Here is a 26,921-nt window from a genome sequence, read left to right as displayed (position 1 = left end):
TCAGATACCCACGGTGGGGTAGATTTGAGCTCTGCAGCTTCCTGGGGTCTGTACTACCCGGGGAGAAAAAGACAGGTGGGGTGGGAGCTTAAAGAAAGGTGTGGTGGCAGACGCCTTTAATCCCAGCACAGGCAGGTGAATCTCTGTGAGTTTGAGGCCAGCCTTGTCTGCAGAGTGAGTTCCAGATCATTCAGGGCCACACAGTGAGAACCTGTCTCCAGAAAAGAATCTGGGAAACCTATTTGGGAAGCACAACAACAAACTCTCACACCAGAAGACACAACACAATGTCTCAGTTTCCAACTGGGAAATACACAGGTGAGTCTGGGGACAGTGTTCAGCATCTCACAATGCACAGTACAGCCTTCTCATCTTGTCTCCGGAAGTCAAGAGTGCCAAGGGGGCACAGAAAGAAGAATGAAGTGTGCCTGCCTGTGGGAGGGTAGCCTGGAAGGCTGTGCCTGGTGTATCTTGGGGGGAGGGGGATGGAGTTCCAATCCTTCCACAGTACAATTTTACCCCTTGCTTGGTAGCCACTTTCAAAGCTACAGGTGACCATGTGACAATTCTAGGGTTTTTTTGTTTTGTTTTGTTTGTTTCTTTGTTTGTTTTTGAGACAGGGTTTCTCTATAACTTTAGAGCCTGTCCTGGAGCTAGCTCTTGTAGACCAGGCTGGCCTCAAATGACAATTCTAGGTTTTTAAAAGTGTGAAAATTCATCAATGAAGCATTTAATCTAATCTACTTACTATGTGCCCTCTTTTCTTGTTTTTGTTTTTCTCTGTCTGTGTATTGCATGCATGTGTATGCATCTTTGCATGTGTGTACATGCATATGTCATTTGTATGCATGTTTTGTGTATGTACATGCATATGTCTACATGTATAAGGCCCTGGGATGCTGTGAGGACTCATCGTCTGTCACTATTCCACCTCATTTATTGAGGCAGGCTTTATCAATCAAACCCAGAGATAGCTGATATGGTTAGCTTTGTTAGCTGGCTTGCTCTGGGGATTCTGTTGAGTCAGGCTTCCAAGGTTGGAATCATAAGGAGGCTGCCACACCCACCCTGCATTTATGTGGGTTCTGGGGAAATGAACTCTGCTGAATCACTTCCTCAGATGTCCCCATCCTTCCACTCCTCCCTGCCTCATGATTCCGACTCTCAGTTATCTGGGTCTTTAGGTACCCAGAGCAGGGCAGATGACTGACTGAAAGAACTCCTGGAGTCCAGTTTTTGGTTCTTTGGGGGGCTCAGTAATTCCAAATCACTATAGCAAGAAAGCCCTATGATTGATTTGTGACAGAGCCACCCACTTTCTTACTGGCACTTTCCATAGCTGCACTCTCTGCCCTAAGCCTCCACTTTGTAGTTCAAAACAGAGGGAGGAAAGCCACTCATTTGCTTCTTTGGCTAGAAGATGCCAACACCAGCGGTCACCTTCTCCCATGTGGCCTGTGGGATCAGCTGGATCCAGGATTACTGGTCTAAAGGAGAGTTAAGAGTTAGAGACTAGGAAAGGACTGCTTGTTTACGAGACTGCTGGCTCGATTCCCATCAAAGACACAATGTATCCTGGCAGCCTAGGTCAAGCAATTTGAATCTACTAAAGAGTCAAAGTAACTTCCTAGAATTATTGTAGTTGAAATCCAAAAACCCTTCTAAAGCTGTTTACTTCACACAGTGAACCATAGTGATGACCCCTTTCAAGAGACTCTCACCCAACTACAAGATGTCACAGTACAGTGTTGCTAAGGAGGTCAGCACTGGTGTGTGTGTGTGTGTGTGTGTGTGTGTGTGTCTATGCACACTTGAGCCTGGAAATGGCAATGCTGTTTCTCAGGGATATCCTGCCACCTCAGACCCCTCTCAGATCGGCTAACACACACATTTCACATTTCGACATAACAGAAGAAAGAAAGCAGTGAGGGAGCCCTCTGCCTGCCCCCTCCTCCCCTTCTGCATCCCTTCTGTCTGGCCAGGCCCTTCTACTCCCTAGGTTGGGTTTTCTCACTCATCTGGCAGCTTCTCCCTCAGTTTCACACTGGGAATGAACAAGACCCTGGGGGAAAAGAATCCAGGTCATGGAAGAAATAGCACAGAAGGGTATTGGGTTAATTCAGAACAGGGTGGGGGACGGGGACACAGGCACCTCTTTTTCTGGATCTGGGTCAGTGAAAACGTCCTTATCAGCTCATCTTCGAAGTTGTAGTTGACTGTCCAGAAGACGCAGAGCTGCTTGCATTTGATGGCCAGGTCTAGGATGGTCCGGAAGTCTTTGGCAGTGTTGAAATTATTCATGCCACTGCCCTGCTCCCAGGCCTACACCGTGAGAAGCTCCAGGGCATACTTTGGGGGCAAGGATGCTTTTGGCTTCATTTTCCTTTCACACAGATTGGGAGAGTGGAGATGTCAGGTGACCTTGGAGAGGCAGAGGGGCCCAGTGTGTCTCATGGACTGCTTGGGTTGCAGCTGGGCAACATGGTTATGAAACAGAACTTGAAAGAGGGAGCCCTGACTCCTAGGTAGGCTTGCTAGACTCAGCAGCAGACAGAGTGGTACACATGGTGTCCTGTGTTTGGGCAGCAATGTAACTCCTGGCTGATAGGACCCTCTGTAGGCTAGCTATGAGCCCTGTACCATGGATTGCCATGTCAGAGGAAGATTGGCTGTGGGATGGGGAGGTAGGTTGAGTAGTAAGCAGAGAGGGTAAGGAGGGGGAGGGGTGGTGCTTGAGGGAGTCATGTGACTTGCTGAAATTCAAATCAGAGCAAACCAGTCCCCCAGGCCTCAGCCACTTATGATGATTTGAGTCTCAGCCACAGCTTCCTGTTGCCTTCTGAGAGACAACATGGTGTCCATACAGCTGTACTGGTAACCTGTGGCATGCAACTTTAACTTCCATCCATGTTTCTCAGGAAAACTTGGCTGCCACTGAATTCTTTGACCAATGTGAGGTCAGAACAAGCTGCACATTGCTCTGATGCTAGGAGGCTCTATAGGCCTGACCCAAATACACAAGTACTGAAATGCAATCAGAAGACCCATGGCTAAATGAGCAACAGCTTCCCTCCAGAGGCCCAGCCCCAAGCATGGGAGGATTTGGGGGTTCAGGACAGTTGGCAAAGCTGGTATCCTAGCTTGTTGGTAAAACAACAACCACATTGGCCAAAGCAGGGTCTGGCTGACCTGTTTGTACCAAGTGAATCAGACTCTTCAGTTTGGTGGGTTGGGGATTTAATGAACTCACTCTGAAGCTCTGTAAAACAGGTGGAAAACTCTCCCCCCACTTGATGACTGATGATTTACATAATGCAATGAGAGCCTTGTAGGCTTTGGGTCTGGAGGTGAAGCCAGGATGCAGATGACCTGACATGGGAGCAAAGTGTATGTTAGTCCTATTGTATATGGTAAGTAACAGAGTGAAAAAAACCAATCTTTTTTGAGACAGGATTTTATGTAGCCAAGGTTGTCATTAAACTTGGTATGTAGCCAAAGTTGATCTTGAATTTCTGATCTTCCTGACTCTGCCTTCCGACTGCTGAGATCACAGGTGAGTACTCCCATGCCAGTGTATGGGAGTTGAACCCAGGTTTTGGTGATGTTAGACAAACTCTCTACAGACCTCAAAACTGTGGGTTTTCAAAAAACTTTATTATTTATTCATTTATGTGGTTTTTCATGACAGGGTTTCCATGGCTGTTCTGGAACTCACTTTTTAGACCAGGCTGGCCTCAAGCTCACAGAGATTCACCTGTCTCTGCTTCCTGAGTGCTGGGATTAAAGGTGTGTGCCACGAACGCCTGGCTAAAAACTTTATTTTTATTTGGATGGGTGTGATGTGTTCACACACATGCAAATGTGAGAGGCTGTAGGGGCCAGAAGAAGGAACCAGGTCCCCTGGAGCTGGAGTTAAAAGGTGTGAGCCACCGAACTCTAGTGCTGGGAACCAAACTTGGGTCCTCTGAAAGAGCAGCAAACCCCCCTTAGCCAGTGAACCCATCCTATTTTTTTTTGACAAGTGCAATTTCATTCTGGGGGAAATTTCTTTTGAACCGTGTATATATATATTTGAATTACTGATGGGTATCCAAGATGCAGACAGTAGTGACTCCATGGTCTGGTGGGTGCTGGTAATTTCACAGTAGTACACACACCTGTGGTACCCACTAGGGCAGCCACCAGCCACTGTGGCTGATTGTATTTGAGATCATTAAAAGGAAAAGAGACAAAAATTCAGCTCTTTGGTAGCTCCAGCCACACCTCAAGCTCTCAGTGGATTCAGAACACAGGTCTAGATGTTTCTCAGTGTTGGAGAAAGACCTTCCTGTCTGTTCTGAGCTCGTTTGCACACTGCTGTTGCTGAGGTATCTTTAGTTCACCTCTCATTTTTGTCAACACAGTTTCACTGGGATGGAGTTGCCCCTGTTTGTGAATCTATCGCACAAGGCTGTTTTCAGATTGAAATGTCAAAGCCAAGTAGTGGGAAAACTGTGGCCTCCTAGGCTGAAAACATTTGCTGTGTTGCTATATAGGTGAGTTTTCTGTCAACTTGACACAAAGCTAAGCACACCTGAGAAGAGGGAGTCTCAACCGAGGAGCTGCCTCCACCAGACTGGCCTAAGGCCTCATCTGTGGGGGCTTTTTCTCGATCGATGAATGATGTGGAAGGGCACAGCCCTCTGGGGGTCCTGAGTTGTATAAGAAAGCAGGCTGAGCAATCTAGATGGAGCAAGCCAGTGAGCAGTGTTCCTCCATGGCTTCTGTTTCAGTTCCTGCTGCCAGGTTCCAGCCCTGACTTTCCTCCATGACTCACGCAACTGTGAGAGGAACTAAACCCTTTCTTCCCCAAGATGATTTGGTCAGTGGTTGTATTTGGGTTTTTTGTTTGTTTCATAACAGGGTTTCTCTGTGTAGCTCTGACTGGCCTCGAGCTCACAGAGATCTGCCTGCCTCTGCCTCCAGAGTGCTGGGATTAAAGGTGTGCATTGCCATTGCCCAATTTGGCCAGTGTTTATCACAGTGACAGGAGGCAGACTAGCACAGCTGCTATTTCAAGAGCAAACAGACAAAAGTGAGCTGAAGCCCATTCTATAGACTCCTGTTTATTCTGAGAGAAATCAAAACAGCTGGTTTTTGTTTGCAGTGGGGAGAGATGTGTCAAACCCAGGATCCTCATGCTAGGCAAGTACTCTGCCTTTGAGCTCCAGCCACAAACAATGGGTAAGAGCTGTTTGCTTTACCTTGGGGTGAGGACATTGAACACAGAGCCTTGTACATGCTAAGCAAATGTTTTACCCTGATTTCCCCTGGGCCCCAAGAACAACTCAGGTGGAAGATATTATAGTCTTCATAATTCTAATATAGGAAATACACACACACACACACACACACACACACACACATAGTAGCTTGGCCTTTGTATGTGCATGGATGTGAGAATATATGTGTGTGTGAGAGAGAGAGAAAAAGAGAGAGAGAAAACATGAAGCAGCCTAGAGTCAATCTGAGAAGTTGATTTTGATGCAGGGACCAGCCCACTGTAGGCAGCACCATTCCCTTGACTGATTAAGAGCTAGCCAAGATAAACCTATAAGTGAGACAGCAAGCAGCATTCCCCCATGGTTTCTGCTTCAAGTTCCTTCCTTGAGTTTCTGCCCTGACTTCCCTCCATGATGGCCCTCCATGATGGACTGAGATCTGGACGTGTAAGCCAAACAAACCCTTTTTTCTCTAAGTTGCTTTGTGAATGTGGGTGCATGTGCCTGTCTGCGCACACCCATGAGAGTCCAAAGGAGGATGTTGGCTGTCTTGATGCATCATCCTTCACCTTATGCCACTGTGACAGGGTCTCCCCCTGAACTTCAATCTGATTCAGCTAGACCGTTTCTCTCTCCACCCGTACCCCTAGTGTGCCTCCAGTAGAGCCTGGCGTTTTATACAGGTGGTGGGGATAAAACTCAGGTCCCCATGACTGAATGGCAAACACATACCGTGGAGCTATCTCATCAGTCTATTTTGAGATCTTTCATTCGTCCATATATTTCTGTATCTGCCACCTGTGAATGGGCTTTCTGAGGAGGAGTTTTCTTCACCCAATTTCCTGTCTCTTACCTCACAAATCTGTCCCCCACATTCTGTTCTTTAGTTCCCTTTTCCACAGAGAAAATGAAGGGATGTTGTCTATGATCTGTTTGTAACTGTATGTGCTATCCCTCACACACCATGGAGAACAGAGCCAGCAGCTCCTTAAGGCTGCCTGGACTGCTTACATGAGAGTGGGATTGCATGTAGGTGCCTGGGGGCCTGGGCAAAAACTGGGAGAGAATTACCCAACCCTCCCTGGTTTTTCCTCCATGTTTTCCAGAATTTTCTCAGGAGCTAGGGTCTGTGGACTCCTCCCTAGTGCATCATAGGTGGGCAGGACATCAAAGTTGACACTTTCATTGAGACTCCTGGATTTCAAGGTGAAGCTCAGCACCCTGGGGGCCATCCACTTTGAAGTCTCAAACTTCACCTCCAGCTCCTGGGTCCTTTGGAAGACTTTTAATTGCCTCTGGATTTCCTGGACAAACAGTGAGCGCTCCTCTTTTTGGGAGTGGTAACTCTTCAGAGGACTGAGAAACACTACAATATCAGCATCTGATCCATACTTCAGAGCCGCGCCTTTGCCAGTGGATCCTCCCTAGGAGGAAAGAGAAGGTGAGATGCTGCCTCCCCTCACCCTTGTCTCCCTGGTTCCCAAGAGCTGGCGCTGCTACAGGCCAGCACTCACCTTGAAAGCCTTCAGCACTTTGGTGCTTGAGTCCTTGAAACAGTTGTTTTTGAGGAATTCACAGATGATGTTAACAGTTTTTCTGATCTGCTCCAAGAACTTTTCATTGGGCTGGAGGAGGTCTTTGATGAACGTGTCCAGTAAATGGCTTGGAGTGATGAAGAGTGATATGGGCTGGGGAGGAGAGAAATTTGGTGGGCTCTGCTCAGAAGCCACCCCAAAACTCACCTCTTTTCTCCTGCTAGCCTTCTTCCAACAGTGGGCAGAGACCTTCCTGTCAGAGACCTTCCTGAAAATGTTCTTGAGATTCTGGGCAATCCTTACCTCCTGTGGCCCACCCCCTCTCCAAGCAGAAACTCTCCTGGTCCCTCATGGGCTACTTGGGAGAGATCTAGATCCTTCTGAAGGGGTTGTGGGATGCAGACATGGGAGGTGCTCTGGGTCAGCATGAGGAAATCCCCAAAGACCTTGCAAGAGGCAGGTGTGAAGGTCAAACTTGGAAAAGTAGATGAGAGCTCAGACATGGAGAGGAGGGCCTGGAGGGTGTTGGACTAATGGCTTTGAAGGTGGATAAGGAACTAGGGTACATGGGCAGGATCAAGGAGCTTAAAAAGGGAATGAGGCCTCAAGTGTCTCCATCCCAGCTCTGCGAGACTGCATTTGGATTGCCCACTGCTGTAACAATAAGGTTATAGATTTAGGGGTCACTTTTTAAACAGTGGGGAGTGAGGAAGAAGACAAGTCTAAGTGGATAAGTTTCCTGGAGAGCATTGGCAGAGAGCAGTGCAGCCATCTGGGAACAAGAGAAGGGGCTTAGCTTTTCAGGCTAGCTGATCTTGGTCAGACACCCCTAGATGTTGTGACCCTTGCACCCCCTTGACAGTGGCAGCATACTCAATCCTTCTGCTCCTACAGCTCAGATGGTGTACAGGGTGTGCATGCGCACATGAGTGTACATGTGTTGTGTGCATATGTGAGCTTGTATCATATGCAAGTGTACACACAGGAATGCACACATATGAGAGGCTATAGATGAATATTCAAGAATACGAGTGTTTGCATGTGCGAGTATGCACATTATGTGCACACGTGAGTGCATGCAAATGTGAGTGTATGCAGTTGTGAGTGCTGATGTATTTTCACAAGTGTCAGCATTGTGCAGCACTGTGAGAGTGTGAGGTTCCAGGTGCAAAGGTGCATGTTCGTCTGTGAGTGTATATGTTTACGTGTGAGTGTGTGTGTACATGTGATAAGCCTGAAATGCTCATTCCTGCTTGTGTGTTGGTTCCTGGGCTGTCAAGAGAGGGGTGACATCATGGTCTGAAAAGACTGGCTAGTGAAGAGCACAGGGATCAGAAGGTGTGGTGGGGACTAGAGAGATGACTCATTGGTTCAGTGCACTGTCTGTGGACCCAGGTTCAATTTTCAGCACCCGGGTGGTGGCTTACAGCTGTCTGTGACTCCAGTTCCAGGGGATCTGATACCCTTTTCTGGCCTCTGTGGATATTATACACATTTAATACAACATATATTCAGGCAACAGTTGTACACATAATATATATACTGAGACATGGTTTCTTTGTGTAACCATCCTGGCTATCCTGGAACTTACAGACATTCTCTTGGCCCTACCTTCCCAGGTGCTGGGATTAAAGAGGTGTGCCACCACTGTCTGACATTAAAAACAATTTTTAAGGTGTAGTAGAGACATGGAAGCTGAACATATTATGTGCCTGTGTGTTAGAAGGGGGATCTATGGGGTGCTATTGGTATGGCTGTCAGAATATGAATATGGTGTGTGTGTGTGTGTGTCTTATAGTTTGACAGCACTATGAACTTAAATTTGGTTTTGACCACAGCCCAGTGGTTGTGGAAGTGAAGCACCCTCAAGAGACTCTGGTGACTTGCAACCACCACACTAGTCATGAAGCTGAGGGCATGTGTGTGTGATATCACTTAGCCAACAACGGCAAGTGCCAGAGTTCCTGTCTATGAAGCTCACACAGGCATTGTGAGTCTCTTTTTGCAGAGATAGATGTTTGAAAACTCAGAAGGAAACCAAGGAGGTTGTCCCAAGGAAGTAAAAGGCCAGGCAGTGGTGATAATGGAGCCTGGGGTGGGGGACACGGGAGCGATTGTGGAGTCCTTGGCATCTACCTGGGGAACGACCCCATTCACAGACTCTGCTTCCTTCTGTCTGTCCCACATTGTTAGCGTCTGGTAGCTCTGTAGATGGAGTGTGGCCCCTGCGTCCACACTTTGGATAGAAGTTTGCCCCTCACGTGTTCTCACAGGTGGGGTTTGATTGGCACATCTGTCTCATTTCGAAGGCCAACAAGGCAGCCTTTCGACAGACTCAGCTGGTCTAGTTTGGGAATGCTCTTGATGCCCTCCTCCGACAGGCAGACTACATCTGCATCACTGCTGGCCCCACACCCAGGGGCTGGGCCTCAGGGTCTGCTTGGGAGTCACAGACATGAGTTGTGTACACTTCTAGGAGGCTCAGCTCCTTGTCTGCCCCCAACTCCTGTCTCTTGATTTTGCTCTTGCAGAAATAAACCTATCTCTTTTCTGGGGAACCAACTTTGTTTATAGCCCCTCTTTTCTACCTCACAGCCATCTTTGTGGCCTCTAAGAGTTGGTTGAGTTGCATCTCCCTAAAATATACTGGGATTTGGACCTGTTGTACCCATGACCATGACCTAACAGGAAATGGACTTAGAGAAGCTGGTAGGAGAGGGTCACAAGGGTGAGCTCCAGCTAAATATGACTATTATCCTTAGAGGAGTTGGGTCCCCAGACAGTCACACATCAAGGAAAAGGAGAAGAGACAGGGCAGACATGTGACAGTGGAGGGAAAGACAGGGTGATGATGTCACAAGCCGAGCCAGGGATCAGAGCTGTCCAGGGAGAGTCCACCCCTCCCCTATTCCTTGTCTTTGAACCCCCAGCATCCAGAACTGGGGGGGGCAAATTCTGTTGCTTTAAGCCACACTGAGTGTGTGACATGTCACAGCAGTCACACAGGCAGCCATGACACACTCTCTCAAGTCAGCATCAGGAGGACCCTCTCTCCAGTGTGGACATCCTCTTACCAGAACATCCCAGCATTGTGCAGGTGACATATCATTCAGGCTAGGAGAGTACAGCCAGGCCTGAGCTGCCTCTGTCAGCATCTGCCAGGAGCCGTTATCTTTGCCCACATTATTGGTTGGGTCAGTTGGATTCATGATGGAGGAAGGTCATTGGTTAAAAAATAAAGAAGCTGCTCAACCCTCATAGGTTAGAACATAGGTGGGTGGAGTAAACAGAACAGAATGCTGGGAGGAAGAGCAAGTGAGCTCAGATGCAGGACAGCTCCTCTCAGAGACAGATGCCATGCAGCTGCTCCCCAGGGCAGACGCGATGAAGCAATCCACCAGGTCAGACATGCTGAATCTTTCCCGGTAAGACTGGTGCTACACAGATTATTAGAGATGGGTTGATCAGGATATGAGAATTAGTCAGTAAGGGCTAGAGCTGATGGGCCAAGCAGTGTTTGGAAGAGTACAGTTTGTGTGTTGTTATTTTGGGGCATGGGCTGGCCAGGCGACCGGGAGCTGGGGCGGCAGGAACACAGCCCACAGGTCCCACTACAGATTCAAGATGACTGGTCTAGAAATTTTATCAGATTAAAAGAAATCAGGGCTGAGTTTACTAGAGCACATCTTTAATCTCAGTACTTGGGAGGCAGAAGCAGGTGGATCTCTGTTAGTTAAAGGCCAGGCTCGTCTACATAGTGAGCTCCAGGCCAGTCAGGATTGTACAGTGAGATCCTGAGATCCTGTTCCCTTTGGCCCACCCCCCAGCTCCCCACCCCCAACCTCCCCCACCCCCGCACAGCAGCGCCTGGGAAGATAGTTTAGAAACTAAGACTGCTTAGAACTCAGTCATAAGGACCAGGGTTCAGGACCCACGAACAACATAGGTGTTTTGTACATGACTTCAGTCCCACCTCTGAGGGATAGAGACATGGGGATCTCTGGGGCTTACTGACAGAGTATAAAAGAGAACCCTGCCTCAGAATAATACACAAAGGACACCTATATCCTCTTCTGGTGCACAGATGCACAATTTTTTTTCGAGACAGGGTTTCTCTGTAGCTATGAAGCCTGTCCTGGAACTAGCTCTTGTAGACCAGGCTGGTCTTAAACTCACAGAGATCTGCCTGCCTCTGCCTTTCGAGTGCTGGGATTAAAGGCATGCACCACCACCCAGCCAGACACACAAATTTTAATAAAGAAGTTGGGCTGGGGAAATGGGTCAGTGGGTAAAATACCTGCCTCTCAAAAAGGCCCTGAGTTGGGGACCCTCAAGACCCATATAAAAACTAGATGCTAGTGTGTTTATAATCCCAGCCCTGGGGAGGCAGAGGCAGGTGTGTCCTGGGACTCGCTGGTGAGCCAGTCTAGCCTATTGGTGAACATCGGTGAGAGATCCTGACTTAACAAATAATGTGGAATGGCTGAAGAACCTCCTCAGAGGTTAAGAGCATCGACTTCTCTTGCAGAGGACCTGGGTTCAAGTCCCAGCACTAATGTAGTGACTCACAACCATCTGTAACTACAGTTCTGGGGAGTCTGACATCCTCTCCTGGCCTTCATACGCACTATGTGCACGTGGTTTACAGGCATACACATGGGGAACACACATACTCATAAAAGAAGTGAACCTTTGACGATAAGCAGAGAGTGAAACCTGATGTCAACTTCTGACCTCCAAGTGCATCTGTACCTACGCATGCGAGTGTGCACTCACACACAGAAGGGAGAGGCTGCTGAGGGCTCTGCGGTATCCAGCCACACTAACTCCATCCTCCTCTTCCCAGAGATGTTCCATCTCATGATTCTTGCTATGAATTCCTCCGCTTCCTCTAGTCTTTGAGGTGCAAAGCCTGACCATGGTTTGGAATGTGGAACACATTGACTGAATCTCCTCTGCAGACAGATTCTCATCCCCCTCCCCCTCCCCCATATCAGCAAGGACTCAGAACTCACTCTCAATGGGGCCCAGGCCTGCAGCCAGAGAGATCAGAAGCTGGGTACCTTTGGAACCTGAGTTGGCACAGAAGAGTGTTGCAAACTGTTACATCCTCGAAGCCGTAATTGACTATCCAATAGACACACAGCTATGATGACTGCTTGATGAGTCCCAGCATGATCCTGACACCTTCTGCAATGTCAAAGTCCTCATCTTGGCAGCCCTGTTCCCAGGCATACACAGTGAGCAACTCCAGGGCGTAGGAGAACCCCGGAGATGGGGAAGTCATCCACTTCTCCTGGCACTGGGAGAGAAGACAAGACTGTCAGGAAGCCGGAGCCTAGACGATGTCACCCCCGTGCCTGGAAGTCAAGGTGTCAGTACCATCAGACACAGATGAAGGGATGGAAGGGACACCTGGAATGCTCACGCTTCTCACAGGGGTGTGAGTGTGTGACACAGTGTGTAAGCCTGGGCGGGCATGAGTGTATGTGTATATGTGTTGTGGGTGTGTGAGACTGTGTGAGTGTTTGTGTGATTGTGAATGTGTGTATGTGCCCATGCTTGAGTATGCATGAGTGTGTGAGCATGAACACATGCTGTGTGAGTGTGGGCGCATGTGAGTGTGTTTATGTACATGTGTTTGAGTAAATATGGGAGCACAGAAGTGTGAGTGTATAAACATGTATGTCAGTGTGTGCATGTGTGTGAGTATGAGCTGTGTTTGTGAGTGGGTATGAGGAGGCCGGAGGTCAAGGTCAGGTGTCTCCCTCAGTACCTCTCTACCTTATGGTTTGGAACAGGGCCTCTCATTGAACCTGGGGCTCACTGATTGACTGCAGTGATTGGCCAGTGAGCACAGGGGATCCACCTGTGTCTGCCTCCTGAACACGGAGTTACAGACACAGGCTACCACTCCTGCCTTTACATGGGTAGTGGGCTCTTCCGTGCCTGCGCAACATGTACTTTCCATACTAAGCCTTCTCTCCCGTTCCAGTAGAGTGGTTTAAAAAATCTACTTGGCATTCTTTATTAAAGCTAAATAAGTACGCTCCACTATATTTCATGCAGAGTCCATGTATGCAAATATAGACACACATGTACATGCTGTCTGTGGTTGTGTCTGGGACTCCAGCAATTCTACTGCATGTCTACCCAAGAACAATGAGAGCTTAGGTTCAGAAAAGACATATCAGAGGACACCCACAGTAACCAAAGTCACAGAGGTTACAACCTGGGAATGACTTAAGGGCCCCACAGCAGCAGAGAGGAAAACACGGGTGTGTTACTATAATGGAACATACGAGGGAATGAAAACTACTGCTATGTAATGATGTGGCTGGATTTCTCAGACATGGAGTGAAATAAGATATCACCTGTGTGCAACACAATCCATTTACAGTGTTGGAAAATAAGGGGGGCTGGCAAGATGAAGAGAGTTCAATCCCCAGGACCCACATAGTGGAAGGAGAAAACTCATTTCTGTACATTGTCCTCTGCCACACATACACTTTGGCACATTCTGACACACTCACATGCACACACACTGTTTCTCATGCACTTATGCACACACACACGAACACACTCTCATCCATGCACATATTGCACTCGCACATGTGTACACACATCACATTCTTTTAAATAAGATTCATTATTGGGGATGGTTATTGGAATTTAAAAATTATTTTAATATATTCAATTTTTTATTACTTATATGTATGAGTGTTTTGTTTGTATGTTTGTCCGTGTACCATGTGTGTGCCTGGTATCTATGGTGGCCAGAAGAGGACATGGGATCCCCTAGGACTGGAGTGATAGATGGTTGTGAGTTGCCATGTGGGTGCTGGGAATTGAACCCAGGTCCTCTAGAAGAGTAGACAGTGCTCTCAACCGTGGAGCCATCTCTCCAGCACCCTAATATTTTTTATTATGTGTGTCTGTCCGTGTAAGTTCAGGTGCCTTCATAGGCTAGAGGTTTGAGACCCCCTGGAGATAAAGCTGGTTGTGGGATGCCTGAAGTGGGTGCTGGGAACTGAACTTGGGTCCTCTTGAAGAGCAATATGTGCTCTTAACCGCTGAGTCATTAGTCCCTGGATTTTTTTTTAAGTGTCTTGCTATATAGTTGAGGTTAGCCTTAAAGTCTAGATCCTGTTGAGTCCACTTTTTGAGTACTGGGGCCACAGTTGTGTGACCCCTAGGTGCTTGGGTTGAGAAAATACTCAATTATGGTTTATGGATGAAGAGGAGATCAAATTAGATGAAAGTATGTTGTTAATATTATTAAAATTTGTTTGCTGTGAATGATGTGGGGTGTGGTAACACATAGCTTTGATCCTGGCACTTAAAAGGCAGAGGCAGCCTGAGTTTGAGGCCAGCCTGAGACCCTCTTGAAACAAGGCAATGCCATAAATTACCTCCTGATACCAGTGCTTGACCAACAGGATCAGCTCCTTCACTCTCCTGGGATACCGCTGGACAAACCGTTGCTGTAACGTGGTGAAGCAGGCTGCAAACTCGCCTAGTGCTGCTCTTACGTGATCCATGGATCTTTTGAGATCCCAATAGATCCAGGAGCTGCAATCCTCACCAAAGCCTGCAGGCAGAGTGCAGCAGGGAGCTCGACTCTGATGGCGGTCTGAGTCAGCTGGAGCTGGGGAGATGTCTAGTTAACAGTGGGGCTACTCTCCCTGGTAGGCTAACAGGAAGCCTGACATGAAAACAGGATGGGGTGGACCTGAGACAGAGTCAGCGGAGTCACACAGAACACGAGGCAGTGAACTACACATGAGAAACAGATGCCCCAGAGTGATACTGAAGGCAACTGTGTCTGCACGACTGGCGGATGTCTGTACCACAGAATGCCTTCTACTGGTACCTCTCACAGAGACTCAGGGACACCTCGAGGTGGCAGGAGTGGGGAAAGGTTGGAGGTGCACTGAGCCACTTAGTTTCTATTCTTGTCTGCTGAGCTCTGCCATTCATAAATATATTTAGGTGCACAGCCTGGGGTGAGCAGCCCTGGAAGGACACCCTGGAAGGAGCTGGGCACATACCTTACCATTTATTGAGTGTCGACTGTATACCAGGCACAGTTGAAGTCCTTTATGCAATGATATAACATGAAAGTTTTATAAACCTCTCGTGGGGGTGCAGCTATCAAGTTAATTATATTGAGAGAAATGCCCTGAAGTTAAAAAAGCTGGAATTTTGGGTTAAATGTCCTTGGGAAAGAAACCATGGCAGCAGCAGCCTACCTCATCTGTTTGGGACATGTAGACCAGATTAGTTGGATTTTTATATAGTAAAGGAAGCAATTTATGAATCCCTCTGTAGGGTCTTATTCTTTTTTTTTTTTTTTTTTTTTTTTTTTTTTTTTTTTTTTGGTTTTTCGAGACAGGGTTTCTCTGTGGCTTTGGAGCCTGTCCTGGAACTAGCTCTGTAGACCAGGCTGGTCTCGAACTCACAGAGATCCGCCTGCCTCTGCCTCCCAAGTGCTGGGATTAAAGGCGTGCGCCACCATCGCCCGGCTAGGGTCTTATTCTTATTGCTACGTAGTAATAAAAAAAATGTTGCCAGGGTTGGTGGTGCACACCTTTGATCCCAGCACTCGGGAGGCAGAGGCAGGCATTCTCTGTGAGTTTGAGGCCATCCTCAAAGTTCCAGGACAGCTAGGGCTACACAGAGAAACCCTATGTATGTGTGGTGGTGGTGGTGGGGATATGGAAGATTTAGCTCTACCGCCACCTGGTGGTACCATTTGGGTGCTACATGTGAAGCGTTCCCTTCTCAGGGCAGCAGAGGGTGGGCTGGTCTCCTGCCACCAGGCCCTGGGCATAAAAAGAGAGAAGACATAATTTCCTGCAGCGATGGAACCTCACATCTCTCTCACCACTGACTCCCATTCTTTTGAGGCAGGCACGCCACTACAACCAAACAAAGCTGGAAGCTAGCTGCCCTGATCTTAGAGTCAGTGACAAAGGGATCCATGGGGTCATGTATCAGTTACTTTTCTGGTCCCTGGGATGAGACATCTGACAGAAGCAACCGAAGTGGGGGAAATCTTTCTGTTGGGTCACTGCTGGGGAAGACATGGCTGCAGGAGCTGACGCTGAGTGCTTCCTCCTTGGATCAGGAAACACACTGGAAGTGGGGTTGGAGGCAGGGTGGGGTTATCACCCTCCAGGCTCAATTCCAGGTCACCCACTTCCTGTGGCAAGGACCCTTCTCCTACAGGCTATACTCCCTCCCAAATTAGTGCCACCAGCTGGGGACCAAGTGCTTCAAACCCTAACAGATGAGAAGGGCCCACCGTGGCAACTTGCATTGCTCTCTAATTCAGGCCATCATCCTGAGAATGCTGTGATATGGGTGTGTGTACATCTCCATCTTGTCAGAAAATGATCAGGTGATGCTTATTCACAGTTCCAGTAACCCAGAAGTTCCTCGGAATTGTAGACAATGGAGGCACTCTAGACCCTAGCTCAGAAGCCCTGGGATGTCAGACTAGTTGAATCTACCATTGGCAGCATAGCCACCAGCCAATCCTCTCCTTCTGTTTCCCCATTCATCTGTCTGTCCATCCCTACATCCATTCACTTTTCCATCTGTCTATACATCCTCACTTCCTTCCACCCATCTAAACATACATTCACACATCCACCCATTTTCCCATCTGTCCACTCATCCATCCATACGTCCTCTTACACATTCAGCAATCCCCCACTTCTACCCATCCATCCATCCACCCATCCATACATCTAGTGAGCACCCAGCCATCCACTCTCATCCACCCACTCACCTATAAAAAGAGTTTGGAACATTTTATCTAAAGTAAATGAGATGAGAATGAAGTTCTAGATATAATATGCCCAGGGTAGGAGGCTCTTCCCTCTTGGGGGCTGTGGTGAGGGGTCCCAGAGGCTCATATGTTTGAATGCTTAGTCCCCAGTTGAATCATTTGGGAAGAACTAGGAGGTGTGCCCTTTTTAGAGGCGGTGTGTTGCTGGACCCAGTGACTCTCTTCCTGCTGCCTGTGGATCAGGAGAGGAAGCTCTCAGCTTGTTCCTGTGCTATGCCTGTCTGCTTCCTGCCATGATGATGAGGGACTAACCCTCTGAGCCTGTAGACAGCCCCCAATCAAATGCTTCTTTTTTTTTTTAAAGAGCTGCCTTGGTCAGTAACAGAACTGTGACTCAGACAGTTGTTTGCGAGCCCCATTTTGGAAATAGCCAGTCTGTCTGTCACAGCCTCAGCCTGTAGGAGTCAAGGGCCTCCCCAGTAGTCCCAGAAAGTTTGGGACCCCACCCCAGTGCCTGGAGCACTCACACATAAGATCAAAGCTGGAAGGACCTGCAAGAGTATCCCCTGCCCATGTATGGACAGTAAGACTTCAAGGGTTTGCCCAAGGCTCACTGACTTAGAGTATTTCTTGTGGTGTTTCAGCCATTGTTCAATCACGCTGAGGACTTCACGTTGGTTTTCCTTCTGTTCCTGAAAGCTATGGAAGTGATCCATGAAGAGAACAAGGGTGCCATCTGAGTAGCCTCTTAGGACAGTTTCCTGGTCATAGGAGCCACTCTGCAGGGAATGAAGCAGCAGTAGTGAGGTCTGGACTTTCTGTAGCTCCAAGCAGTGACATTTGTCAAGTTCAGTGAAATTCCCAAATGTCACCATCATTTTAAAATCGGGCTGCTGGCACTAATTTGTGTCCTTGTCAGCACGCTAGCTCCAAACTGGAGGCAAAGCAAAACTGCAATATGATGAATACGTGGCACAGTGGAGTACCATACAAGAATGAAAATGGTGGCACAAACAAAACGCTCACAGATGGAAAGATGCCATACAGCAAAGTGCGAGTGCGCGTATGCACATACCCAGTCTGCTAATTTACTGAGCACGGATTACAGCAGGACTCTGTGCTGCTGGGAACACTGTGTGTCTCACCATCACAACACTCTGAAGTGGGCTCTAGGCTGATTTCATTCTACAGACCCAGACACTGTGGTACAGAGAGATGAAGCCGCCTGCCAGAGGCGTAGCCTGACAGAAGGTGACCTGACTGCATCTTGGGCCCCTGAACAGTCTGCCATCGTGTCCGCAGAGGGAGAAAAACCTTGGGAAGTGCAGTCCCCAGGGCCTGGTGGGGAGCAGTGCTCAGCATCACCGTGGGGGGTGGGGGAGTGGGTGGGGGAGGGGAACAACCTTGGTCTCCAACCTGGCTCTTACCTAGCCACTCCCTGCACAGGGAGCTCACTGCTCTGCAGGAAGTCAGAGATGGCAGCCAAGTCCTGGTCTACCAGATTCAGGCAATCTTCACTGGGTTTGAGTTTTGCGTGGATAAAGTCTTTTAGCTTGTGTGCTGGCACTGTGGGCCCGATAACCCATCGGATGACCTCCAGGATGGTCCCGCTGATGGCTCCCCAAGTGACCCCCCAGATGGCCAGGCAGATGACTTGCCAACCAGCCAGTTTCCCATAGTTGCTAGCTGGCCTCAGGAATGCTGTAATAGCAGAGAGAGGTCCCTTGTAGGTCAGGTCTGGGGATTCTGCCCCAATACTGGGGGGTGTGTCTCGATAGAGGAAGTGGAGTCCAAACTTGCTGCCCTGCCTCCATCACAGCCTTGCCTAGGAAATCAAAACCCAAGTGTGGGAGTCACTGCCCAGCAGCTGCACAGGGAACTTCCCCCTAGCCAGCCTCTCCTGAGACACACCACTCCAGAGTCAGAGGTGTGCACCTCCACAGAGTCCTGATGTGTGTGTCCTTCAGTGCAGGACTGACTTCTTGGTGTCTCTATCTCCTCCATCTGTAGATCAGAGGAACCTGTCTCAAAAGTAACCAAACCCTTGGCCGAGTGCTCACTAATCACTAAGCTAATTTGGTTTGATAGATGGTAGAGGGTGTCCATGGAGACTGGCCCTTTTCTCCTGTTTACAGTGGCTGGAGCTAGCAGTGCCAAGCTTAGCAGTAGAGAAAGCCCAGAGAGGCTACTGACTTACTCAAAGACACACAGCATGGCAGGTGCTCTGGTAGATATAGGCTTCCTTTCTGCCTTTGAATGAATGCAGGGCCCTGGAGAGTCAAGAGTAGCTTCCTAACACACACACACAAACACACACACACACACACACTTAAAGTAAAATTTAAAAATAAAATTAAAAACAAGGGGAATTTTGCCAATTCAATATAATTATTTTGTGTTGGTTTTGAGACAGAGCCTTGCTATATAGCCCAAACTGGCCTTGAACTGGTAATCCCCCTGCCTCAGCCTCTCATAAACCATTATTATAGCATCCTCCTTCAGTGTAGGACGGACATTGTGTTTAGCTGTCCTATGTTGCAGATGGTGTCCTGGGAAGCTCACTGGGAAAGACATAGCGACTTTGGTTTTTCACGTCCCCTCAGAGTTCTGCTGAGTCCTGGACCATCGAGAATACTGGCTCCCTACAGGAACGCTGAAAGCCGGAGGAATCTCAAAGTTCCTCTGAGTGAAGCCAAGGACAGAAAATGACTTCAGGGGATGAACACTAGTGGCTCTCAGGGACCCTGCCTCAGTCTCCTGAGTGCTAGGGTTGTATATGTGCGTCACCTCACCCATTCCTAGCTATGGCCCTCCTGGAACTTCTACCCAGGGCCATGACCTCAACAGAGATCAGAGGATTCACTGCCACCATCATGGTGTCTGCTGTCGGAGATGGAAGGGTCAGCAAGGCCTCTCCACGCCTAAATAGCCATGACCTCACTGCAGCCTCCAACCATCCCACTTCTGGAGCTATTTTGACAAAAGGGTTCAAAGTCTGCGTGGTGGGAAGAGGGGCTGAGATACCAGGCCATTGCCCTGTCTGTTTCCTGATTCCATGCAAACATAGGTCTCTGCTGGTCACATTTGTCTAGACCGGAGGTTTTCAAGCGGTAGGTCTCGACCCCTCTAGGTCGAACAACACTTTCACAGTCGCCTAAGATTACGGGGTCACACGTATTTCCAATGGGCTTTGGAACATGTCTGCCCACATGCTGGTATGCCCACAGACGAGTACCCAGAACTGTATTAAAGGGTCAAAGCATTAAGAAGGTCTAGACTCTGAGAATGTTGTGACCAACAGCCATCAAGAGACATAATTTGGGGTCTGGTTGGCATCCTCCGTGAGTTGGCTAGGTGAGGTGAAGTTGGGACCAACCCCCCTGGGGTTACCTAGAGCCAGGAGCAGGAGACGCCCCTCGCCCAGGCTGGCCACTGTGGGCTAAGCTGAGGAGGCAGGAAAGGGCAACAAGTCTGAAAATACTAGGGAGGCGCTGTCCTCCTGCATCCCTGTTGTTCTTTCCCAACCGTGGTCCAGGGAGAGCCAGGCTTCTGAGACACTACTGGTGGGGGATGGGCAAGTGCAGTCACCTTCCTCCGTTTCTCATTCTTCTCCTTTGGAAGGATCACTACCATGTCCATCCCTCAGGTGGTCCCTCTAGAGAACCCTGCTGTGGCCACACTGCTTCCGGTATCTACCACTTGCTTCCTGTGTGCAGGGCTGGGACATTCATAAGATATGTCTTCCTACCCTCCCCCATCCCCCAACCCCCGGTTCCTAGCTGTCACTTAGACTCGGCTAGGGGATTGGAGACATTTTCCCATTTAAGACAGATAAGTAGACATTTGTCCTGGAGACAGCCTGGCATCACCCTGGTCCTGGTGGGAATCAGAGGACAAGGGACAAACACCGCCCATCCACAGTCCACCCATAGTGGAGCAAAGGTGAAGATTCTGGAAAATCAGTTTCTGGGTCAAGGGCTTGTTAACCCATCCCTTCCTGTCCCCATCAGGACCCTGTTTCTATTGCATTTGAGAACATCAGACATCAGGAGGCAGAATGACCTGACCTCCCTGGGGAGACATGAACAAATGTTGTTCAACCCAGACAGGGTACAAAGACTGAGCAAGGAAAAGATGCCCAGTCTAAGTGGTGAGCTAATGGGTTTATTGTGGTTACTAATGGCATGAGTTGGGGGTTGCAAGGTGTAGGTGACCCCCAAGCACTGCATTATCAAAAAGCCTCAGCCTTCATCGGTGCTGAGTCAGGAATGCTGTACCCCTGCACTTCTCACTTACCCTCCCCGACCTAGGCGCTACCTCCTGAGGGAGTTGGTGGAATCACAGGAGAGGTTTGGGGTCCTTCCTGCTCCTTCTATGTCCCTAAGGCCCAGGTATCACTTGTTTTGCTTATGTCATTATCATGGCTGTGGACCTGGGTATTCGGTAGCTGGCATCACAACCTCTGCCCCAGGATGGCCACGGTCACATTACATGGGGAACATATCTGGTCCACAGCTGGGGGGGTCTCTTCAGGTGGAGGGATACCAGAGAGGAGCGTGGCTTCTTGGCAGGGCCGGGCTGCTGCTAGGTGTGGCTGTAGGGGTCGGGGCAGGGCACAGTGGGTGCAGACTGGCAGAGCCTGAGGTGTCTGGATCCTCGGGTGCCTAGCATGGGAGTCAGGGACACTGGGTGATCAAAGCAGAGGTCAATGAAGCTTCACTAGGTGGGTAAATAGGGGAGGAATGAGAGGGTGGTGGGTGAGCAGGCAATCAGATGGGAGACAGTGTGAGGGGGCACATACACACACATACATATACACACATACACACAGATACGTGCATATATATATACATGTGCACATAACACACAAACATACATGCATATACATACACATGAAGTCACATACAGGCACACACTAAGACACACAGACAGACACACACAAACACAGATCCAGGCATAGATACACACCAACAGATACACACAGAACACATGTAGATACACACAGACAAACAGACATAGACACATGCAGACACACAAAACATATATACATGCAGACACACACAGACATACACACACACACATCTGGCTCATTACTCAAAGTCTCCCATACTGGTGTCATTTTCTCTCAGCTGATGTGACCACTGATCTATCTGGACTTCATACAAAAGCCTGTGGGAAGGAAGACATGCTGGTTACCTTAGCATTTCTGCAGAGCTGAGACCACACACGTACAGGTCCTCAGGGGCCATGGGTGGGTCCTGTCCCTCAGAGAGGACCATGTCTGCTCATGACCATGTCCTCCCCCAAAGGATGCTCTTGTCTACCTCACATGCCTCACACCTTCACCAGCCACAGCTTGATGGGGGTGCGGTCCTTGTCCATGCAGCACAGGGCAGATGTGCTGGCTGCAGCCTCCTGGGCAAGCAGGTCCCAGCAGGCATTGCTGCCCAGGTTGCCTATGGGGTCAGCTGGACCCAGGATGATGCGTCTGCAACTGTACCCAAGGTCAGTCTCATCCCCACAGCGTCCACCTGCAACACTGGCTGGGCTGTTCTCCACTCCCTAACACTACAGGGGCCGGGACCTCCGGGCTCCTCAGTGCCCCAGGTGCACGCTATAGGGCAGGGGTAGAAGAGAAGAGACATATGGAGTGGGGTGTGGCAGCAATGCCTGTAATCCCAGCACCCTGGAGGCAGAGGCAGGAAGATTGTGAGTCTGAAGCAACCAAGGTTACAAAGTCTGTCCTAAAGGGTTGGTGGTGAGGGGACTGGTGAAGTCTCTCAGTGGTTAAGAGCACTAGCTGCTCTTCCAGAGGACCCGAGTTCAGTTCCCAGCAACCACATGGTGGCTCACAACCTGGGTAACTCCAGTTTCTCCATGGGCACTGTACACACAGTGCACATACATATACGCAGACAAAACACGACACACATTAAAAAAATCCTTAGAAGGGAAGGAAGGAAAGAAGGAAGGAGGGAAAAGCAGCTGCACGAGTACCACTTCTTCAGGCTGTGTTCATTACTAACCACTCACAGTGATGCCCTTCCTCCTTGAAGCAGGCATTGCTAATAGATTACAGGCCTGATTCTGCCACTGCCCCTCCCAGCATTCACGACAGACATCATCAGCTAATATATATCATACACCAGACCCTTTCTCAGGATACACTGCCATTGCCTGCAAACGCTCAGTGTAAAGTGCGGTTTCAGAGACAATCCTGCTTATCTCTGTCCCCATTTCAGAGGTGGGCATGACTGTGAAGAATGACACATGCTTCTATAACCTGAAGGCTGCTGATGAGAAGCTGCCAGGTGTAAAGAGTGTGAATATCAGATGCCCAGTTACATCCTAGTTTCTGAGGAATCACAAATGCGCATGAAGTTTGAGGTGGGATTCTCATGATGCAGCCCAGGCAGCCTTTGAACTTGAAGCCCTCTACCCACAGCCTCATGGTTTCATTTCATTCTCTTATGTATACCAGTGCTTTGCCTGTATGTGTGTCTGTACACAAACATGTCTGGTGCATGGAAGCCAGAAGAGGGCGCCAGACCCTCAGGAACTGGAATACGTAGTCACGAGCAACTGTGTGGGTGCTGGGAATGGAACCTAGGTCTCTGCAAGAGCAGCCAGTGTTCTGAACTACTGAGCCATCTCTTCATGCCCTCTACCTCAGCCTCTTGTTGTGATTACAGTTGTGTGTCATGGCATCTGGACACATTTTTGGGGGGAGACAGGTCTCACATAGCCCAGGCTGGCCTTGAACTGGTTTTGTAGCCAAGGATGACTCTGGACTCCCAGTCCTCCCCCACCATCTCATGAGTATAAGTTTTCACAGTTCATGCACTGATGGGGATGGACGCTGGGCAAACCTTGTGTCAGCTAAGCCATGTCCCAGCTTTCACATTAAACATAAAAAGGACATGTATGGCCCAAATCTTGCATGAGAGCCACTCAGACTAGCATGTGATCTGATTTGTCTGCACTTGAGTTGAACTTGGAGTCTTGCATCTATTTCATCTGACAAACACATTTGCAGGTGGCTGGGAAACTGACAGACTCTCTCCTCAGGCACTAAAAGTACCAATCTGGGGAGTTGCCCAGTTCCTGAGAGCAGGTCTTGCCCTTCCATCTTCTGCCAATAGGGAGGCAAGGAGTGGATATTGTGGGTCCAAGGTAGAAGACTCTGGGGGTGACCAAACTTAGGCTTCTGAAGTTACAGCTTCAGGAAGTTGCCGATGGCCTTGTCCTTGGCGTTGTAGTTGACCATCCAATAGATGCACAGTTAGTATACTGGCCAACCAGCTCCAGCACGGTGTGGAAGCCCTCAGCCATGTTGAACTGAGAATTCTGGCTGCCCTGCTCCCAGGCGTACACGGTCAGGAGCTCCAGCCCATGCTGGGGTGGCAAGGAGCCCTTCCCCTGGACCATCTTGTTGCACTGGGGAAGCAAGAGAAAGCAGATGTGCCAGTCCATCTTGGCAACACAACAGCTAATCCCTCACCTGGTGTTCAGAGGGGCTCCAGGGATTGGCAGGTGCACCCCTAAAGCTTAACCGAGCATCATTTTGTGCCCGGTGACTGGCCAGGCATCACCCTTGGCACAGAGACACAATGTGTTAGCTCCACTCTTGGGTGTGTGTGTGTATGTGTGCTGGTGGTGGGGCTCGAGCTTCACTAATTCCAGGCAAGGCTCTTACCAGCCCCTCTCCATGAACTGCACCCCAGCATGCCAGTTACTTATCATTTTGAGACAGGTTCTTGCTGAATTGGCCAGACTATTTTTGTGCTCACTCCATAGCCCAGGCTCAGCCTCCTATGTAGCTAAGATGAGAAGCCTGCACCAGACCTGGCTCAATCCTGCTTTATGGACACGCAAACCAAGGTCCTCTGGGTGGAATGTGACTGACCTCACACACTTGCTTATGGCCAAACAGACACCCCTCCCCTTACCTCCCCCCTCCACTCCCACCATTTCCTCCAAGGAAAGTACTCGGGACACAGTCCCAGCATCGCTGTGAGTGTGCATGTGGGAATTCGGGTGACAGATGGCCCCTGTGCCTAACCTGTTGGTACCATTGCTTCACCAGCTGGATCAAGCTCTTGAGTTTGGTGGGACGGGTGCTAATGAAGTCATGCTGCAGCTCCGTGAAACTGGTAGAGAACTCGCCTGCATTGCTGTAGCTGTGAATTAGGTCCTTGTAGACCTGGGGATCAGGCCTCGAGCCAGGCCTCAGCTGGCCTGTACAGTGGGAAAAGTTTAGAGTCACTCTGTCATCTAGGGAGCCTGGGTGAGCCAGTTTACAAAGCTGGTCTGAGAGACCCGTAGTATCCCTTGTCTAAGGGTGATCTGAGACCCACTGGGAGGTCACCAGGTGTTTTAGTGAGGGCATAAGGGTGGCATGGTCCATCTTAAAGCCCTCATGAGGGTGGAGTTCTTTGCCCAGATTTTTTACAGCCACCTGCTTGCCCACCATAGAGAAAGTCTTGACTGAGAGTCAGCCTAGGGTGTGGTATCTCTAACCCTCTCTGATGCCCTCTCAGCCTGCTCAGGGAGGGGGCTCCAATGGTCATTAGACAAAAAGCCTTCTTCAGGCACCAGGGCTGCAGGGGGCAGTGGACTGATACCATGACTGGCTCTGAGGACATAAACAGAAGCAGACCAGACCAGTTCATGCAAGTAGAACCAGAGCCCACATAGCATCTAGATGCCTGCCTGTCTCACCCAGTATGTGGGTGCTCCAAGTTAAGATTCAAACCCAGGGTGCCTACTTAACATATCAAAGTGGACCTGACCTCCAGGTTCTCCAAGAATCCCCAATTCCTACCTATTGCAGGGTGTGGCTGGCACACCCCACCTTCTACCCTGAACTCTCCAGCCCAGGGGACTGGAGCTGTCCTCACCCCCCGCCCCCTGCGGGGCTCTTCCCCTGTATAATCCAGACATTTTATTTACCCAACCTTTGTGTATCTTTGGCATCCTGGCTGCTGCACCTGACTCCCTTGTCCCTGTCTCTTCCCTTCTCCCTCTCCCCACATAACCCAGTTCAGCCTGTTCAAGTCCAGTCTGGACTCTCTCAGATGTCCCTGTCTCTGACTGTGTTCTCCCTTTTATCTACAATAAACTTTCTCCTTCCCCATACCTAGGAGCAGTCACGTCCTTTCATTTCCTTCTTTTTTTCTTTTTTTCTTTACTGGAAGCTGAACTTGGTCCCGTGGTGGGCTGAATGAGAACATCCCCTCATAGGCTTATATATTAAAATGCCTGATCACCAGGTGGTGGGACTGTTAGGGAAGGATCAAAGGTGTGGCCTTGTTGGAGGAGGCTTTGAGGTTTCAGACACCCAGTCCAGTTCCCAGCTCCCCCATGCCTAGAAATCAGAATGTAAACTCTCCACTGCTTCTCCAGTATTGTCTGCTGCCATATTCCCTTCTATGACGACAATGGACTAATTTTCTGAAACTGTAAGCAAGCCCCCAATTAAATGCTTTTTAAAAATAAGAGCTTCCTTGGTCATTGTGTCTCATCACAGCAATAGAACGGCAGCCAAGATAGGTCCTCTGCAAGAGTAGTACGCGCTCTTAACCGCTAGGCCAGGACCTCAGCCCCTCCTCTCCCAGCACCTTGTTGGAACCAAAAGTGGGGCCTTGCCACAGCTCCCATGCCTGTGACGTGTATAGGACCATGCCTGGAACCACTCTGCCTGTGTCCGGGAACCTCACTGAGGGAGTCGAAGGCTGGCAGCACGTCAAAGTCCACGCTCTGGTCCAGCAGTGTCTGGGATGTCAGAGAGAAGCTGAGCACTCAGGGATTCTTCTTGTTGGAGATGTCAAACTTGACATTGAACTTCTGCTTCTGCTGGCATGCCTCCAGTCGCATCCGGATCTCCGAGATGACCTCTGCCCAGTGGCTGCCTTGCTCAGAGAACTGGCGGAGGCAGCTGAGGAACACCATAAGGTCAGCATCTGAGTGCCCTTGTAGAGCTGTGCCTTTGGCAGAAGAACTGCCCTGGGGAGGACATGGAAGGTGGCTTGAGCCCTGAGTGCCCTTTGGTGTCCCACGGACTGTGCATTCATGACAAACTCAGAAACCTGAGCAACCAGGGAGACAAGAACAGAAGTGATTGAAACATTAATATAAAAATGTAGCCAGGCGATGGTGGTGCACACACCTTTTAACCCCAGCAGGCAGATCTCTGACTTCCAGTCCATCCTGGTACATAGAACTAGTTCTAGAATAGCTAAGGCTACATTAAGAAACCCTATCTCAGAAAAACCTGAGCAGGGAACCTGATCCTGTACTATTATTAAAACAAATAAACAAAAGGCAGGC

The 26,921-nt window shown here is 49.3% G+C and overlaps 2 protein-coding genes across 2 annotated transcripts; both read right to left on the bottom strand.

Moving 5' to 3' along the window:
* LOC130866286 (2'-5'-oligoadenylate synthase 2-like) lies at positions 1 to 21,871 on the bottom strand. The gene is given in 17 exon segments (XM_057757591.1): positions 1 to 48; positions 1,313 to 1,487; positions 2,153 to 2,421; positions 3,200 to 3,232; positions 3,234 to 3,287; positions 3,290 to 3,369; positions 6,397 to 6,685; positions 6,776 to 6,949; positions 9,871 to 10,004; positions 10,419 to 10,429; positions 11,860 to 12,098; positions 14,209 to 14,398; positions 17,124 to 17,369; positions 18,020 to 18,293; positions 19,534 to 19,833; positions 21,084 to 21,277; positions 21,789 to 21,871. Coding segments are annotated over 17 exon segments (2,793 nt in total).
* Positions 21,872 to 21,926: 55 nt separating this feature from the next.
* Positions 21,927 to 26,275, bottom strand: LOC130866285 (2'-5'-oligoadenylate synthase 3-like). The gene is made up of 4 exons (XM_057757590.1): positions 26,176 to 26,275; positions 24,655 to 24,830; positions 23,884 to 24,029; positions 21,927 to 22,080 (listed from the first exon to the last, which is right to left on the bottom strand). Exons 1-4 carry the CDS (start codon positions 26,273 to 26,275, stop codon positions 21,927 to 21,929), a joined length of 576 nt encoding a protein of 191 aa, XP_057613573.1.
* Between the last annotated feature and the right edge of the window lie 646 nt (positions 26,276 to 26,921).

Source organism: Chionomys nivalis, chromosome 25 (genome assembly GCF_950005125.1).
Source record: "Chionomys nivalis chromosome 25, mChiNiv1.1, whole genome shotgun sequence".
NCBI classification, from domain to species: Eukaryota; Metazoa; Chordata; class Mammalia; order Rodentia; family Cricetidae; genus Chionomys; species Chionomys nivalis.
The sequence above is the reverse complement of the archived record's forward strand: the minus strand, read 5'-3'. Positions and strand labels throughout refer to the sequence as shown.

Coding starts and splice junctions, on each gene's coding strand:
- LOC130866285 (XM_057757590.1), bottom strand. CDS start 26,275: ATGGTCCTATACACGTCACAGGCATGGGAGCTGTGGCAAGGCCCCACT. Junction 24,831..26,175: donor GCTGAGGTCCTGGCCTAGCG/GTTAAGAGCGCG, acceptor CCCACTGTACAG/GCCAGCTGAGGCCTGGCTCG. Junction 22,081..23,883: donor GTGCTGGAGCTGGTTGGCCA/GTATACTAACTG, acceptor GTACAGTTGCAG/ACGCATCATCCTGGGTCCAG.